Source organism: Suncus etruscus, chromosome 15, assembly GCF_024139225.1.
Source record: "Suncus etruscus isolate mSunEtr1 chromosome 15, mSunEtr1.pri.cur, whole genome shotgun sequence".
NCBI lineage: Eukaryota > Metazoa > Chordata > Mammalia > Eulipotyphla > Soricidae > Suncus > Suncus etruscus.
This window is the reverse complement of record NC_064862.1, coordinates 24,735,694-24,754,802: the sequence shown is the minus strand read 5'-3', so window position 1 is coordinate 24,754,802 and position 19,109 is coordinate 24,735,694. Positions and strand designations below refer to the sequence as shown.

General features: G+C 50.9%; 1 protein-coding gene across 1 annotated transcript; it reads right to left on the bottom strand.

Moving 5' to 3' along the window:
* Window positions 1-9,555: 9,555 nt before the first annotated feature.
* On the bottom strand, window positions 9,556-9,840 carry HRK (harakiri, BCL2 interacting protein). The gene has a single exon (XM_049788071.1). It carries the CDS (start codon window positions 9,838-9,840, stop codon window positions 9,556-9,558), a length of 285 nt encoding a protein of 94 aa, XP_049644028.1.
* Window positions 9,841-19,109: the final 9,269 nt, after the last annotated feature.

Sequence of the window (19,109 nt, the reverse complement as noted above, 5' to 3'; positions counted from 1 at the left end):
TCATCCTGCCAGGAGTGATTCCTGAGCACAAAGACCAGAGTAAGCTCTGAGCACTGCTGGTTGTGGCCCCAAAATTAAAATAAATAAAAATGAAATTCTTCAGGTGGAGAGAAGCCTGGTTTCCAGTTACCAGATCACTAAAAGTACTAAAGTTATGTTACTTAAAAATTTAGCATTTTGGGGCCCGGAGAGATAGCACAGCGGCCTTTGCCTTGCAAGCAGCCGATCCAGGACCAAAGGTGGTTGGTTCGAATCCCGTTGTCCCATAAGGTCCCCTGTGCCTGCCAGGAGCGATTTCTGAGCAAACAGCCAGGAGTAACCCCTGAGCACTGCCGGGTGTGACCCAAAAAAAAAAAAAAAGAATCCATTGGCCAAACTTTCCCAGCCCCAGTTCCTATTTTCATTTCTAATTGGTTTCAAAGCACTTTATTTATTTGTTCAATTGGGGGGAGCCCACGAGCAGTGATGCTCAGGGATTACTCCTGGCTCTGCACTCCAGGATCACTCCAGGTGGATCACACTCATACAGGTGCCTGGGATTGAACCTGGGTTGGTCATGTGTAAGGCAAGTGCCCTCCCTCTCTGTCCTATTGCTCCAGCCGCTGATTCCTGCTTTTAGATGGGGGCAGTGGGAGAGAAGGGGGACTCTCCAGCATCTGCTCCTCACTTGGGGGTGTAATTATGAAGGGGAAGCCTGCTACTGTTGCTGTAGTAAAGCATGAAGTTCACCCCTCTTTCCTTTCCATCTGAGATGAGCTCTGGGGTCCCCCTCTCCAGTTTCTGCAAGTGACCATGATTGCAAAAGAAATTTTTTAAACATTATCTATATGCTCTTACAAATTGCATGAGCAGACAGTACAAATTCCAAAGCCAAGAATGGGGTAAAAATACAAGGATGGGCCAGAGCGATAGAACAGTGGGAAAGGTGTTTGCCTTGCATGCGGCCAACCCTGCATCAATCCCTGGCATCTCATAGGGTGCCCCAAGCACTGCCAGGAGAGATTCCTGAGTGTAGAGCCAAGTAACCCCTAAGCATTGCCAAATATGGCCCCCCAAAAAAAACAATAAATAAATAAATAAATAAATAAATAATTGAAAACAATTAGAAAGTGGAAATAAGGATTAGAGATGGGAAAGTTTGGCCAATGGGTTCTTGATTGCTGTGTAGTGGCTCACTTTTTGGGGGAAAAAAGAGGACAGCTCCTTACAGCATCATGAGATGTTCCAAGTGTCCAGTGCCCCCTTTCCCCTCACCCTCACGATCCACTCCTGTGCCCAGCACAGTGTGGCACAGAGCAGATGTTCAACTCAAGCTGTGACCAATAAAGTGAGTAGAGGAATCCCAATGGCAACTTCTAGTTTCCACCTGTTGCTCGTGGGGGAGTAGCTGGTGTTCTAGACAGTCCCAGGACCTCAGATTTGGAGTCCAGAAGCTTCCTAGAGATAAAGGGCTGGTACAGGGGCTGGGCACTGTGACATGAGTGGGCAGCATCGACCTCATGGAGAAGCAGGAAGCTTGATTGGGCACAGAAACAGATTCCCTTTCTCTTGTCCAGCCCACTGCTACGGGTCACTGGTGAGTTACTGCTTGTGTTTGGGCTCTGGAGAGAGACCCAGGAACTCAGCACTGCATCCCTTAGGGCAAGGGGCACAAATCAGAGCCCACTCTGAGTCCAGCAGGCTGCTTACTCTTCACCGGGCCACAGGGATCAGATGGTATGGTTTTTTTGGGGTAGGGCTGGAGTTTTAGGGTCACACCCAGCAGGCCCCAGGAGCTGTTCCTGGTTCTATGTTCAGGGGTCACTAAGTGTTATACTCAAGGAAAACCCTATTGGTTTTGAAAATCAAACTGGGGTCAGCTACATATCAAGCAAGTGACTATTCCCTAGACTAGCTCTCCAGCCCCTAAATATTTACTTTAACAAGGGCCTGAGTGATAGCACAGTGGTAGGGCATTTTCCTTGCACGTGGTTGACCTAGGATGGACCTGAGTTCTATTCCCAGCATCCCATATGGTCTCCCAAAGCTAGGGGTGATTTCTGAATGCAGAGTAAACCCTGAGGTTACTCCTCAAAAAATAAAACAATCACCTCACCATCACCACCACCAAACCACTGAAAGAAATAAAGAAAAAGGGCCTGGAGAGATAGCACAGCGGTGTTTGCCTTGCAAGCAGCCGGTCCAGGACCAAAGGTGGTTGGTTCAAATCCCGGTGTCCCATATGGTCCCCCATGCCTGCCAGGAGCTATTTCTGAGCAGACAGCCAGGAGTAACCCCTGAGCACCAATGGGTGTGGCCCCAAAACAAAACAAACAAACAAAAAAAAAAACAAAAAACAAAAAAAGAAATAAAGAAAAAAATTTAAAAAAGGGAAAAAATTATTAAAAAATATTTACTTTAACAAAGTGTTACATCCCTTTTTAAGAACCTTCCCATATTACCTCCCTCCTCACACTCTCTATCCCTCAGATAACATTGTTATTTTCTTTTTTGGTTTTGGTTTTTGGGCCACACCCAGCAGTGGCAGCAGTACTCAGGGGTTACTCCTGACTGCGCTCAGAAATCACTCCTGACAGGCTTGGGGAGACCATATGGGATGCCAGGGATAGAACCCAGGTTAAATGAGTGCAAGGAAAGCGCTCTCCCCACTGTGCTCTCTCTGTTTCTCTGGCCCCTGATTTTATTTCTCTCAATCCCCTCAAGTTCCTTTCCATTGTGCAGCCAATGGCCACATTCTCTATCCTTTTGGGGTTTTGTTCTGTTTTGTTTGGGGCCACAGCTGGCTGTGCTCTCAGCTCACAGGTTACTCCTGGCTCTGTGCCCAGGGATCACTCCTGGCAAGCTCAGGAAACCCTATGGGATGCCAGCAATCCAACCTGAGTCGGCTGCATGCCAGGCAAATGCCCTACGTGCTGTGCTATCTATCGCCCAGGACTTGCTTCCATCTCTTCTCATAGCTGAATAGTATCCCAGGTATGAAAGAAGCCCATTTCCTTGCTCCAGTCATCTTCACAATAGGCTCTTTAGTGGCTCCTGAATTTTGTTAGCTCTGGTCAATAAAGCTGCAATGGATTCTGGGGGGACTATTATCTTATGCATTTGGGTTTCCATTTCCTCAGAACTGATGCCCAAGAGTTGAACCCAAAGGGAACTGTCTCTAATCTGCTTCAGGAAGCTCCAGAGCTCATTCCCTTGGCTACACAGCAGGCTCATTCTTTGACCATCAATCTCACCTCCAGATACAAGTGTGGTTGCTGTGCAAATAGCCAGGCTACAATGTTCAGCACACCTCCCCATACACTCTTAGAAAATGGGGGGCCTGAGTGATAGCACAATGGTAGGGTGTTTGGCATGGGCCAACCCGGGATGAATCCAGGTTCGATCCCTGGCATCCCGTATGTTCCCCCGAGCCTGCCATAAGCCACTTCTGAGAGCAGAGCCAGGAGTAACCCCTGAGCACTGCCAGGTATGGCTCCAAAATGAAAACAAAACAAAACAAATGGAAATCAGCATCATGTTCCCTTCTGGGGCCTGATGACCAATGTCCCCCATCTCAGGAAGTCCCACTATGATCCTAGCTAATTGTACAGCTATTGGCAAGAGTGACGGAGACCAGATAAGCAACTGTGAAAAGTAGAAACTAATAAAAGTCCCCTACAAGTTCTTGCCATGTTAGGAAGAAGGTCCAAGGATTGAGCTGAACCCCAACTAAGAGCAGGTACCTCTGAGCTATACCATGTACCATTCTCTGAGCTGATCCCATCTTTGTAACAGTCCCCTACCAAGCTTCTGAAAAGGCAAAGCAACTTCCACCTGTCCCCTGACACTTGTCTTTGCCACTCTGTGTCTCCAGGTGGCGTTCCGGGCAGCTTGTGCCATGCTGAGGGGAAGCCCAGGCTGTGAGTTGAGACTGCAAGGCTGCAAGGTTGCGGGCTGGTGCTCTGGGTAAACTCAGGACCGTGGGGTTTGCTCGGGATCCTGGAGCCCCCAGCTGCCACCATGTTGCAGTCCCTGGCCTGCTGGAAGCAGAGACAAGTCTGCCCTGCTCTGTCTTACACCCCCTGGCTCCCGCACAGAAGAGCATAATCCAACTGTCCTAAGTCTCTGCCTTGTAAAGTCATTTGTCATATGGCAATAGCCATGGAATTCCCTTCCCTAACTTTCCCTGCCTGTGGTGGGGAGAGCAGCGATCTGGGTCCTTTCTGCACCATGTCCAGTGTCTGCATAACTGTCCAGTGTCTTCCTGACCACGACATTATTAACTCCTGCATCTTGACAAGGGCCAGGAGGACAAGGGGACGTGTCTGGGTCCCATGAAGATCTGTGTCAGTTGAAGAGCAGAGGGGTGACAGTGCAGGCCTGGGAGAGCCAGACTGATCCCAAACCACTGGAAGACAAGTGGGCAGGTCTGGACATTCTGGGTTGTCATTTGTGCCCTGGCCTCTCACCAGGGTCACAAGAGGGTGACCCAAGTCGGGGATCCCGTAGCAAGAATCTAGCTACACATCTGGCTCCTTCCCCCTGGTTTCTTCTCAGTGTGGCTGGCTTCTTCCCTTCCAGGCCCCCTTTGGCCTGCAAGCAAAACTGGAGCTTTCAAGCTCTAAAAGTAATGTTGGCAGGGGTGCGGCAGGCTGGAAGGGAGGGAGGCAGGCCGGAGAACTGAGCCTCCAGGTTTAACCACTTAATCCCCAAAGTACCTGCCAAGAACCAGTTAGCTTGTCTGGCTGGCCGGCTAGGCCTGCATTAGTTTATTTCTGACTAGTCCATTATCTGTCTTGCTCCCCATCACGCCACCCCTGGGCCTCCAGAGTCCTTCCCCCATCTCTCTCTCCTTCTCCTGGGTCCCAAAGCAAAAGACTGCCCACCCCTGACACAACCCCCCCTTGCAGTTAGATTGCTGGGCTCCCTTCTTTCCCTTCCCACCCTCAAGGCGCACGTCCCGCCCTCCCACGCCTCCCTCCGCCAGCCCCGAACACCATAAAGCCTCTTTTGTTCCCAGCTCCCTCCCAGAGCTTCAAACTGCGACTGGTTAAATCACACCCATCCTCCTCCCCACCCCCCAGAAGCCTCCCCCAGGCTCTCAGAGAAAGGGAATCTCTCCTGGAGGAATTCACAGTCGCTGCCCCTTCACCCCTTAGCTCGCAGCCCCAAATGCCTCCCTGTGTAAAGTGTGTGTGACAAGCTTGGGGCCCTTGCCAAGTCTCTGGTAGGGTTTTGACTCTGGCACTGTTTCTGTGGGATGGGTCAGGTGGTCCCCTTCTATCTCCATTTTCCCTCTCATACCATAAGAAGAGTAACCTACCCAGATGGGCTGGCCAGGTACCATATTCAGTTTTTTTGTTTTTTATTTTATTTATTTATTTATTTATTTATTTTTGGTTTTGGGGCCACACCCGGCAGTGCTCAGGGGTTACTCCTGGCTGTCTGCTCAGAAATAGCTCCTGGCAGGCACGGGGGGGGGGGGGGGGGAACCATATGGGACACCGGGATTCGAACCAACCGCCTTCGGTCCTGGATCGGCTGCTTGCAAGGCAGACGCCGCTTTGCTATCTCTCCGGGCTCTGTTTTTTATTTTTAATTTGGGGCCACCCCCAGCAGTGCTCAGGAGTTTCTCCTGACTCTGCACTGAGAAATTATACCTGGCAGGCTCGAGGGGAAGATATGGATGCCAGGGATCGAACCCGGCTCTGCCGCATGCAAGGCAAACACCTTCCCAGCTGTGCTATAGCTGGCCACAAGCCTTCAACAATTTTTTTTTTCCTTTTTGGTTTTGAGGCTACACCTGGAGATATTCAAGGCTTACTCCTGGCTCAACAATCATTTCCGGCATGGCTCAGGGAACCAGCTGGGATGCAGGGAATTGAACCCAGGTAGGCTGCATGCAAGGTAGGTCCTCTATCCGCTGTGCTATTGCTCCAGCAGCCTATGCTCAGACCCCAGTCATGAGCCATCTCCAGCATCTGTGTGCAGCTCCAAGAGGTTAGGAACATCCCATCATACAGCTAGCCTCTCTCTTAAGCAGAGAATTCAGGTCATGCATATTGAAGTCCCTGAGTCCTTTAACCATCCAACGTGACTTTTCTGTCCATCACTTATTCCCTGCCCCCCCCCAAATAGGTAGAAACAGTGTAGTGGCCAATACTGACCAGGGATATGCTCACACTTTTATCTACTTCTCTTTTTGTTTGTTTTTGTTTTTGAGTCACACAGGCACTCAAACACATACTCTGGCTCTACACTCAGAAATTACTTCTGGTGAGTTGGCGGGGTGGGGGTGAACCATGTGAAGTGCAGGGGATTGAACCCAGGTCAGCCGTGTGCAAGGCATATGCCCTCCCTGTCATGCTACTGTGTTGGCCGCTTTACCTACTTTTTATGCCCTGTTTTAGAAAGTCTTATGTGATTCATCTTCCCCTTGTGCTGTCATTTTATCCATTTTACCCCGGGGGACAATAAGAGTCTGGTGGGCTCAAGCGTTGGGTGTGTGTAAGGCAGAAACCTATTGCTACGGTTTTGCTTTCAGCTGAACTCACAAGGCTGAAGAGATTAAATATGTGGAGGGCTAGAGAGAGCACAGTGGTAGGGCACACAGCTTGCATGGGGCTGATCTGGGATCCATCACTTGTTCTGTGCATCCCCTCCCCCAAGCATTTGTGGAGTTCACCCCACCCCAACCAGGAGAGCAAACATCACCTTGAACAGTCTGATCCTCTCAGGGCAGGATTCCTGAGCCTCCTGAGGGAAAAAGCACCTACTCTAACAGGCTGACAGAGCCTCCCCCCCCCTCCCTTTTCTCTCTAGGCTTAGAAAAGGGTAATAGAGCCCATCTTGATCTTTTACTTCTTGGGAATTCTGGAAAGCTGGAAAGATGTGCTTTCCCCCCAGCTCCCCAACCCATCACCCTCAATTAAGTCCAAAGCAAGGGAGAATGGAGGCTGGGTTGGGAAGTTAAGGCTGGGTGGCTGACAGGGGTGAGGGAGAGAGAGAGAGAGAGAGAGAGAGAGAGAGAGAGAGAGAGAGAGAGAGAGAGAGAGAGAGAGAGAGAGAGAGAGAGAGAGAGAGAGAGAGAGAAAGAGAGAAACCAGGAGGCCCAGAGATAGGCAGGGACTAGGGCTTAGTAACCAGCTAGGATGGGCAGGTGGAGTGAGGTGGTACCCACAGCCATTGAAGTCCTCAGAGACAGGGCAGCAGCATCTTGAGGTCAAGCCATGGAGGTGAAGATTCTTGCCCAGTGTGGTTGCTGAGTGATGGCGGGGATGGGGGAGTATGAGGAGAGACACAGCAGGTGCAGGAGAGTCCCAAGGGGTGTTGAAGAGGTGGCCTGGGGCCAAGGCTCTGGGGGTAAGAGCTGGGTGAGGAGGGAGGACCAATAAGCCAAGGTGACAATGGTCCACTGGCCAGAGAAACTCCTCTTCAGGGTCAGGGCACAGGGGAAGGGGCACAAGGGAAGAGGCACCTGTAAACACACACACACACACACACACACACACACACACACACACACACACTGGCTGGGCCCAGGTCCCTCTCTCTCCTGGACATGCCTTTGCCCCCAGAAGTGCCTCCTAGTCTGCTGTGTGCCAGTCCACGCTGCTCCATTCGCTCCATCCCGGTTCCATTCGCTCCATCCCTGTTCCCACTCTCGCACAACTTGCTTTCCAGGCTGCTTTGCTTCTTTTTTTATCTCCAGCTCACCCCTTTTCCAACTCTCGATGCGCGGTTCCGTTTGATTTCTTCCCTCTCCTCCCACCTTATTTCCTCTTTCCCTTAAATTGCACCCTCGGCTTTCCCGCCCCTCGCACGCCTCCTTCATGCGCCTCCACGCGAGTCCAAAATGTTGATGGTTTGCCAACTCCCTCTCATTCCCCCAGTCTCTTCTTACCGACCCAGGGCTCCCCAAGTTCTTTCCAGAGCGCATGGGGCGAGAAGGGCATGGGATGGGACCTCTAGAAAAGGGGCAGACAGCGCCCCAAAAAGCGCGCACCTCTTGGCACCAGCGCCCTGGGTGCGCCCGGCCCACGCGACATCTGTCGCCCGCGCTCCCGACTCACACCCCAAGCGCCCCCGCAGCTCCCCGGGCGCTGCCACCCCCCACGCTCCGGCTGCCGCCTCTTTTCTCCTGCGGGCACCAAGCCTGCTTCCCCCGGTTGGCGGCTCAGAGCGGGGCTCAACCTCGACCCGATCCGAGCAAAGCCAAGTGCATCCCTCCTGGACCCTGTCTCAGCACTTCTGGACCCCTGGATTTTGGCACCAGAAAAGAGGGTTCTGGTCCATTTGCTCCAAGCTGAGCCAGGCAGCAGAGGGGTGCTCAGGAACCCCTAGCCCAAGCGCCCATAGGCGGTCAGGACTTTTCTCCCAGGGTGCCCAATTCCCTCGCACCTCATCCTCAGCACGAAGTCTCTGCCCACTGCAGGCTTCCCAAAATTTCCAAACAGGGCCTAGCACTTGGAAAAGGCTCTCTCTCTCTATTCCCTTTCCTGCCAGCCACCCTGCCTGCCCTCTTGTCATTTCCCTAAAAGTCTCAGATCCCAGCGCACTTGGGGTGCATGGATAAAGTGAGATTAAGGTTAGGGGGTGTCTCCTTCCTCGGAATGCATAAGTAAGCACTTAGGCCTTAGCGAGCCAGGCAGAACCAGCCAGGAAGGAACCTTAAGGGATGGTGAGAAGAGTTAAATGTGACAGTTCAGCTTGGATGAGGAACCGAGAAGTTGTTCTGAACCCTCTTCCCTGTTAGTAGATGATGGTGGCTTGGGGTGGCTTGTGACCAAGTCCTCACCGCAAGCCCACTTCTGACTTGGTCTGACACCCTGGCATAGTGCGTTTGGATGTGAGATGGGTGGGGAAGAAGGAGACCAAAGTCCTTCCTCCTCAAGCCACTCACTCGAGCTGAAGGAGTGGTGGAGTGATGCGCAGAGCGGGGAAAAGGGGAATAGAATGATGGCCTTAAACTCTTAGGGACTGGGTAGGAGAAGAGAGGGGGAGAGAGAGTGAAGAGAGAGGAGAGAGAGAGAGAGAGAGAGAGAGAGAGAGAGAGAGAGAGAGAGAGAGAGAGAGTCAGTGATGTCTGGGCTCTAAAGAACATGCACTCAGAGAGAGACAGAGAGAAACAGAGATAGAGACAGACACGCAGAGAGACAGAGTCTATAATGCCTGATTCTGGGCTCTAAGGAGACTTATGGAGAGAGAGAGAGAGAGAGAGAGAGAGAGAGAGAGAGAGAGAGAGAGAGAGACAGACAGACAGACAGACAGACAGACAGACAGACAGACAGACAGACAGACACAGAGAGAGAATCTGTGATGCCTGCCCCTGGTCTCTAAGAGACATGCACTCAGAAAGAGAGACAGAGAGAAAGGCAGAAAGGAGCTAGAAAAGCCCATATCGGAGCTCTGGATCCCAGGTCCACTCGGTGCCACCAAGGTGCCCAAAAAGCCAACGCGCCCTGGGCGCGCGCGCTCTATCTCGCTCTCTCGCTCGCTCTCTCGCGTACCTGTTGCTCGCTCCTCCAGCCGGGTGTGGGCTCGGGCCCCACGCAGCGGCCCCGCGCGCGCGCCTGCCTACCAGCCGCGCCCGCCGAGCCACCAGGCCGCCAGCGCCGCCACCTGAGCGGCCGCGCACAGCCAGGGCCAGCAGGCGGGCAGCGCGGCGCCGGGCACCCTCGCCCCCCGGATCCGGGTCCGAGCGCGGCGTCGCCACATGGTGCGTCGGTGCAGCTCGTCGCCCAGCGCCTGGAGCCGGGCGGCCGTGAGCTGCGTGGCCGTGGAGCGCAGAGCCAGGCGCGCCCCGCTGCAGGCGCACACGGCCGGGGGCCCGCGGCCACGGTGCAGGGGGCACGGGCACATGCCGGCGGGGCTGGGCTGGGCACCCCGGCTTCCCCTGGGTCCGCCTCGGCTGCCCCTGCGCCCACCCGCTCCGCTCCAGCCGCCCCGGGCCCTCGCCCGGATCCCCAAGTTTCTCCCCGGCCCGGCTCGGTTGCGCGCTGGTGGTGCGGATCGGCGCTATTATTAATTAAGGCGTCACATGGTGGAGGGGGCGGGGAGGGCTCGGGGAGGGGGTTACATCATCCGCACCCCCGGGGGGGCTGCAGGCACCAAGAGCCGAGAGGTAACTTTTAACCCTCGCGGTGCCAGGCGGCCGGGAGGTGGAGGTGGAGGAGGCGCGCGCGCGCTCCAGGCGCACCGCGGTGGATTGGGTAGGTGGGTGGAGGTCGCCTCGGTGGAAATGGGCAAGGGGATAGCCTTTCTTCTCTTTTTGTTCTGTTCTTCCCCACCAACCCCTCTGAATGCAGATCCCTCTCCAGGGCGAAGAGGAGGAGGAGAAGGAAGGGAAGGGGAGAGAGGATTGGTTCGCCTGCTTTTTGCTTCCAAGTGGTTCTCCTTCCTACGGTGGCATTATTCAGAAATATTACCCCGGGCTATTGTTTTGTTGTTGTTGTTGTTGTTGTTGGGGGTATGGGGAGGAAAATGTGGGTGGAACCGAATCAGGAAAGGATCGGATTTGGCACCCAATTTGCACCCACCTGCAGTTTGCACTTGGCACCTGTGCGCTTCAGAATGGGACACCCTCTTCTCCTCCCCACTGAGTCCCCCCTATCTTCATCCTACTGAGGGCCTCCAGGTTTGCACTCACTACACTCATGGCTACAAGAATCTGGGTGGAGGTGGGGTTCAGGGGTGTCAGAGTCCTTAGTGGGGTAGGAGAGGCGCTCATCTTCCTAGCAATCTCCCGGGCTTACTAGGAAGAAACTTATTCTGATCTGCTATTCCTTGCTGAACAATGTTTACTAACCAGGGACATACATTCCAGGGGGGTGTGGATTGAAGTCTCAGAGGAGACTTTAAGAGGCTCAGGGTGGGGCCGGGTAGGTGGCGCTGGAGGTAAGGTGTCTGCCTTGCAAGCGCTAGCCAAGGAAGGACCGCGGTTCGATCCCCGGCGTCCCATATGGTCCCCCCAAGCCAGGGGCGATTTCTGAGCACATAGCCAGGAGTAACCCCTGAGCGTCAAACGGGTGTGGCCCAAAAACCAAAAAAAAAAAAAAAAAAAGAGGCTCAGGGTGACCTGGGAGGCACTTGAACCCTTCTCTTAGTTCCCTCCCATGGCCACTTTTGTCTTTTTTAAGTTAGAAAGACCGGCTTTGCCAACCCAGAGAGACAGACAGGGAGATAGATACTCAAGATTCTTTGGGTGAGAATAAATATGTCTCTGAGTTTAAATGCAGTGAGATCCTGGGGTTCAGAAAAACTACAGGACCCCACTTTCCAAGGGCCCCACTCCACTCCCCTCTACTGGATGATCCTGGGGCATCACACAGGCAAGGCCTGCCCTCTACCTTTGCTCTAAATGTCCTCAAATTCTCCTTTCCTGAGACATACTCGGGCTTTTGATGACCTGAAAAATATCTTTAAGATATTTGGTGTGGGGGGCTGGCGAGGTGGCGCTAGAGGTAAGATGTCTGCCTTGCAAGCACTAGCCAAGGAATGACCACGCTTCGATCACCTGGCGTCCCATATGGTCCCCCAAGTCAGGGGCAATTTCTGAGCATTTAGCCAGGAGTAACCCCTGAGCATCAAACGGGTGTGGCCAGGAAAAAAAAAAAGAAATTTGGTGTGGGACTAGGATTTATCAGTAGAAATGTCCTCTCTGCCTGAAGCGTAATTGGACTTAGACTCCAGTTCTGTCCCCAAATCCTGATGGTCCTATCAGTTTGCCAGCCTATAACTTTTCCCCTGAGTTTTTGGGGCCATACCCAGGAGGTGCTCAAGGGTTACTCTTTTTTTTTTTTTTTTTGGGTCACACCCAGTGGTGCTCAGGGGTTACTTCTGGCTGTCTGCTCAGAAATAGCTCCTGGCAGGCACAGGGGATCATATGGGACACCCAGGATTCGAACCAACCACCTTTGGTCCTGGATTGGCTGCTTGCCACTGTGCTATCTCTCCAGGCCCTCAAGGGTTACTCTTGCCTTTAAGCTCAAAAATCAATCACTGGGGCTGGAGAGATAGTTTGAGGTAGGGCATTTGCCTTGCATGCAGAAGGATGGTGGTTTGAATCCCAGCATCACATAAGGTCCCCCGAGCCTGCCAGGAGAGATTTCTGAGTGTAGAGCCAGGAGTAACCCCTGAGTGCTGCCGGGCGTGACCCAAAAACCAAAAAATGAACAAATCAATCACTATTGACAGGTTGCGAGGGGTGGAACCATATGAGATGGCAGGGATTGAACCTGGGTTGGCTTCATGCAAGGCAAATGCTTTTCCTGCTGTGCTTATCGCTCTGCCCCCCTCCACCTATAACCTTAATAATACGAGGAGTGTACTGTATGTCCATTCTCACAATCCTGTTTGACAGAGGAGAAGAATAAGACCCTAGAGATAGCACAAGAGGTAGGGTGTTTGGCCAACCTGGGTTCAATTCTCCCCTGCCCCCCTCCCTGCATCCCATATGGTTCTCTGAGTCTGCCAGGAGTAGCCCCTGTGAACCACAGAGTGTGGCCCAGAAACAACAACAAAAACAAATAATAGATGAGAATCACATGAGAACCACAGAGTGTGACCCCCCAAAAAATCCCAACAAATAATAGATGGGGAAACTGAGGCACAGGTAGGTAAGCCTTCTAGTCGAAAATTGCAGAGTGAAAAGTCATCTAGGCAGCTCAAGGCTTTCACCTCTTAACCATGGTTGTATACTGCCCCCTGTAATCTGGGAATCATTCTGTCTCCCTCCCTCTCAGGATTGGGACTGAGATGAAAAGAGAGAGAGAGAGAGAGAGAGAGAGAGAGAGAGAGAGAGAGAGAGAGAGAGAGACACGGGCCAACCACCTGGCATAGAGCACACCCTGGATCAACCTCAGTTCCCTTTGCTGCTGGCCAGATCCTCTGGCCCATTCTCCCGGGATTCACCTCCTTAATCCGCCCTAGTCTGTGCGGAGCGGTGCCTGATCCATTGGCGGGTGCAGTGTTCCAAGAATGAAGACACAGTGTCTATTTAAAAAGCCCTTTGGATTGCAATCGAACAATTCCCTCCCCAGCACCCCTCCTTTTTTTAATCTACACGCTTTTAACGGCTCACTTCATGGACATTAATTTTAATGGGACGATTATTACCCTGTTTGGAAGCCTGCCCCTCAAAATGCTGGGCTCACAAGGAGGTGCTGGGTCGGGGCCCATCCGCCTGCATGTTTTCTATAGCAAAGAGAGTGGGGCCTTGGCTATGGGGACAAGAGATTCACTCAGTGTGGGGAGAAGCAGAAGGGGTGCCTCAAAATGGGGCTGACTGCTCACTCCCCAGCCCGCCAAACCACACTTTGCTGCAGAGAATCCTGATTTTGCTCCCCCCTGGAAACTGTTCCGTCTGGCCCACCTCTTACTAACCTCTCAGTGGGAGACTTGGCCTCAAGACCAGGCTTTGGGGCCTTCCTTTTCCAAGATTGGGGGGCCCAGGCAGATTGGAGGGAGCCCCTGAGTGCATGCCTGTCACATGACCAGTATTTACAAAAAGGTACTCAAGTGCTAAGGCAAGTCATGTGAGTACTACTCAATGTGCTTTGAAGAGTAGCAGATGGTGACAACCCCAAATACACGTGGCTCTTCTGCTGGTGAATTGTGGCGAATTGGCCTTTCTGTTGTCACTCACGCTCGATATTGTCCAGAAAAGCACATTCTGGGACAGCAACTTAATACTCTCCTGATGCTTTCATATAAGGAGTTTTGATTTTAGTGTTTCATTTAATAAGCCCTTTGATAGTGCTAACTCGCTGCCAGATGGCTGTTCTTCTCATGCTTTAGAACGTAACTTAGACATCACTTCTTGAATGCTGCATGCCGCCCTGGGTCCAGGACAGGGACACCCCCCCCCCCCCCAGGAGCCCTGTCTTAGGGAGCAGCAGAACTAGGCAAAGTCTTCAAAGACCTTAGTCAAGCTCTTGTTGCTGTCTGGTTCCAGAATAAAGGCTCTATTTTTTTTTTTTTTTTGGTATTATATCACCATGAGACTAAACAGTGGGATCCCCTCCCCATTTCTTTTGCAGTAGTACTATGAACTCCCACACCCCCCGATCTTCGGAATGTGACTTTGTTTGGAAATAAAGTCCTTAAAATGGGGCCGGAGAGATAGCATGGAGGTAAGGCGTTTGCCTCTCATGCAGAAGGTCATCGGTTCGAATCCCGGCGTCCCATATGGTCCCCTGTGCCTGCCAGGAGCAATTTCTGAGCACGGAGCCAGGAATAACCCCTGAGCACTGCCGGGTGTGACCCAAAAACCACAAAAAAAAAAAAAAAAAAAAGTCCTTAAAAAGGTAATTAAGTTAAAATGAGGTCATCAGAATGGGCCTTCATCCAATATGGCGTCTTTATAAAAAGGAAGAGAGATACCGGGGGCCAAGAATACAATCATCTATCTGCAGGCCTAGGAGATCATCTCTGAATGAAGTCCCCCTGCTGACTCCTTGAGCCCTGGAACTGTGAGGGACCAAGATCCAAGCACGCACACACACACACACACACACACACACACACACACACAAACACACATGAAAATAAATAAATTTATGTTTGTTTCCTAATTTATTGCATCTGGTGATGGCAACCCTGGTAAGCTGATAGATAATACAACTCAAAGAATAACCTAGTGCTTAAAAAAGAACATTCTAGAAAGTCCTAGAATGTACTACTATTCTCCAGACTGGTGTGGCTACTCTGACTATTGGTCAACTATCCTTCAGAGTTCTTGAGCAGTGCTGAGTTCAAGGCCAACCTTTAGGGCAGGAGGAATTTTAGGGGGTTCTTTGGAGAAATGGTTCATAAAAATCCAGTTCACTTCTTTGTTTAGAAAACACCATCGGTCCCAGCTGCAGGATGCCCAATCTCTCTCTTGCAGCGCGAAGAAATAAGACATTTTCTGGCTCATCAATATTTTCTACAGCATCACATCGCTTAACACTTAAAAAGCACAGCAGTGCTCAGTAAATATTGTTGAGTCAGTGAGCGAGTGCTGAATAAATGAGTGATCCGTGCCCTGATGTGTCATTTTCTTTCCACCATCCACAGTCCCTAGAATTATCATTCACGGACTTCAAATTTCTCACCCCAATCATTTCCTTGCCTCCTACAGAAATCAATACTCGGGCATTTTAAGCAGGAAGCAGGGGAGGTTATTTTCTCTTTAATTAAAACAATAATTACCTATCCTGGTGTTTGAGACCAAGTGAGCTTTACCTTATGGTGTTTTAATTCTTGTGGCTTGGTGAAGTGGTAAATGAATGAACAGCTGTTGGCTCCTCCAGACAGCTGTGTTTCCTGAAGCCATGTATGAATGCCAGGGTCCAAGATGCTGCCAAGAGTTTGTTTGCCGAACAGCAGAGTTCTTGAATCAAAGTCAGAGTTAGAGCAGGTGGATTTGAGTCTGATTCTAGCCCCCTGCCACCCTGTTTCTGGGCAATAGCTGAGGCATTCTGAGGACTTGCTCCACCTCCCTGAGCCTTCACATTCTCATCTGTTAAGTGGGAATAACAATCATTATACACCTACCTAACTTGGGTATTTGCAAGGATGATGGGCCTGTGGAAAACAAAATGCTTAGCTCTCAATTAATGTTATTATGGTGCTTGCTTGCTGGTACATTGCGATTATTAAGCAACCACTTAAGAAACAGAAGAGGGACCCTAACCTAAACCCACAGGGAGAATCGGGGGGCTCAGATTTCAGCCCGTCCAATATTCAATTACATCACAGCTATTCCCAGGAAACTCCTCTCTTCTCTTCTCCTTTTAAATAGGCCTGAGCTGGACTGCTGTCATCTCTCTCTCTCTCTCTCTCTCTCTCTCTCTCTCTCTCTCTCTCTCTCTCTCTCTCTCTCTCTCTCTCTCTCTCTCTCTCTCTCTCTCTCTCTCTCTCTCTCTCTCTCTCTCTCTCTCTCTCTCTCTCTCTCTCTCTCTCTCTCTCTCTCTCTCTCTCTCTCTCTCTCTCTCTCTCTCTCTTTCTCTCTCCAGTGCTCCACTTAACCCGACGATACCTAAAAACTCAGCCCGAGTGTGGCCTTTTCTCCAGAGATCTCCTAATTATTCATTTGCTGTCTCTCCCTTAAGGATCTTTTGTTGTGAGCGAAGAACAGCCAACGAATGTCCGCAGCGGGGGAGGAGGGAAAAAAATAGAACCAGTCCGTAATTATAGCTTCATCGATATGTTAAGAGTAAAGGGTAAACTCACTTAAATAAAAGCTAATGCTTTGATTACTGGCATCACAGCGATAGGGTTGATTAAACCTTCGCTCCTGCTGTGAAAATTCAGACATATTGTCCTTTGCACAGGCAATAACCATTTTATTGAAAGCAACAGAGCTTCGTGGAAATAAGCACATCCTGCTAGAGATGTGAAATTATGCTGATGAGGGTGTGAATGGAGGTGGGAGGGAGTCTGGGCTGGGAAGTGATTTGGCAGATTCGAACCATAGCAGCCCTCTGACCCTGTAGGTCATTCTGTTTCTAGCTCTTTCTTTGAGCACAGTGGTTCTTAACTCAGGATAGCTTTTCTTCCCAGGAGGTGGTTAGTGATATCAAAAGACTTTTTTTTTCTTTGTTTGGTCTTTCGTTTTTGGAAGGGAATGAGCTACATTTGGAGGTGCTGAGGGGTTACTCCTAGCTCTGTGCTCAGGAATCACCCCTGGCAGGCTCCGGAGACACTGTGGGATGCTGGAGATCGGAATCAGATTGACTATGTATAAGACAAAAAAGCCCTCCCCCCCATGCTATCACTTCTGACCCTTTTATGGTCGTTTTATTTTCCTCCTGCGGTGCCAGGAATTGAACCCAGATTTTAGGTATGCCAGGCATATACTTATCACTGAGCTCTAGCCCTTGGAAGACATTTTTAGGTATCCCTATATGGAAGGGCACCGTTAACATGATGGCTTAATATCCTAAGGTCAAGACAACAAAGCACCACATGGCCCCAATGGTCAAGTTTGGGGTCTAGAAATCTCTGCCCTAGTTATATCAGGGTGATGTGAGTAAATTCTCCTGAAGCCCTAGAGACAGTCCCAGAGCTAAGGTACTTACCTCTAATGTGCCAACCCCAGGCCTATCATGGAGCACCTCCTGGTATGGTGTCAAATGGAAACAAAAACATTTGGGTGCTAGGAAATGCAATCTTTTTTATCTTTTCTTTTTGAGAGGGGCACACCCTGCAATGCTCAGGAATGACTCTTGGCTTTCCATTTGAGGATCATCTTGTTAGTGCTGGGGACCATATGGGCTGCTGGGGATTGAACCCAGGTCAGTTGTGTAAGGCAAATGCTCTTCCCACTGTACTATTACTTCAGCCCTGAAATAAAATCTTTTACCAAAGCAAGGAATGCACCTCACTTTTTTTGTTTGTTTGTTTTGGGGCCACACTTAGACGTGCTCAGGGGTTACTTCTGGCTCTATGTTCAGAATTTACTCCTGGCAGGCTCAGGGGACCATATAGGATGCCAGGGATCAAACTCAGGTCGGCCACATGCAAAGCAAATGCCCTACTTGCTGTGCTATTGCTCCTGCCCCTGCACCTAGCTTTTGTCTATGGGAGTTCCAAGGGGAAGTACAGAAAGGATGTTGGTGAACAGAAGGTCTTTGCCTCATTATTACTGCCTCAGATCAGCAGTTGGCAAACCATGACCTATGGTCATGTTCGAAACTGCCATCAGTTTTATGGCTTTTGTTTTTGTTGTTTTGTTTTGTCATTTGCTTGTTTGTTTGTTTTGTGGCCACACCAGGCTGTGCTCAGGGCTTACTCCTGGTTCTGTGCTCAAAAATTACCACCTGGTAGTGCTGAGGGACCATATTGGATGCCAGGATTGAACCTGGGCCCAGTGTGCAAGGCAAGCACCTTACCCTCTGTATTATCTTTCTGGTCCCTGGTGTTTGAATTTTTTTGTTTGGGGGTCACATCCAGGAGTGAGAGCTTATTCTGTATCTGTGCCTAGGGGGCCACCCTGGTGGGGCTTGGGGGACGTATGTGATGCAGATGATGGAATTCAAGTCACCTGCTGTACTATCTCTCCATCCATCAATTTTTTTATTTTTGTTATTTTGGGGCCACACCTGGCAGTGCTCAGGGCTTACTCCTGGCAGGACCTGGGGGCCCATATATGGTGCAGGGAGGATTGACTACAGCTGCGTGCAAGGCAAGCTTCCTCTCACTGTACTATCACTTGATCCTCCATCATTTTCTCTTTTGTTTGTTTATTTGGGGGGGTCATACCCCTGCAGCACTCAGGTGTTACTTATGGCTCTGCTTTCAGAAATCATTCCTGGCAGACTTGGAGGACCATGGGATGCTGGGATTCAAACCACCGTCTGTCCTGGATGGTCCTCGTGCAAAGCAAACGCCCTACCACTGTGTTACCTCTCCGGTCACCATCAGTTTTTTTTTTGGGGGGGGGTCCACACCCAGCAGCACTCAGGGGTTACTCCTGGCTCTACCCTCAGAAATCGCTCCTGGTGGGCACAGGGACCATATGGGATGCCGGGATTTGAACCACCGTCCTTCTGCATGCAAGGCAAATGCCATACCTCCATGCTATATCTCTGGCTCCCATCAGTTTCTTTCTTTCCTTTTTTTTTTTTTTTGGTTTTTGGGCCACACCCAGCGTTGCTCAGGGGTTACTCCTGGCTGTCTGCTCAGAAATAGCTCCTGGCAGGCACGGGGGACCATATGGGACACCGGGATTCGAACCAACCACCTTTGGTCCTGGATCGGCTGCTTGCAAGGCAAACGCCACTGCACTGTGCTATCTCTCCGGGCCCTCTTTCCTTTTTTTTTTTTTTTTTTGGTTTTTGGGTCACACCCGGCAGTGCTTAGGGGTTACTCCTGGCTCTATGCTCAGAAATCACTCCTGGCAGGCATGGGGGACCATATGGGACGCCGGGATTCGAACCACGGACCTTCTGCGTGAAAGGCAAATGCCTTACCTCCATGCTATCTCTCTGGCCCCATCAGTTTCTTTTTTTTTTTGTTTGTTTTTGTTTTTGATTTTGGGCCACACTTAGTGGTGCTCAGGGGTTACTCCTGGCTGTCTGCTCAGAAATAGCTCCTGGCAGGCACGGGGGACCATATGGGACACCGGGATTCGAACCAACCACCTT

Coding starts and splice junctions, on each gene's coding strand:
- HRK (XM_049788071.1), bottom strand. CDS start 9,840: ATGTGCCCGTGCCCCCTGCACCGTGGCCGCGGGCCCCCGGCCGTGTGC.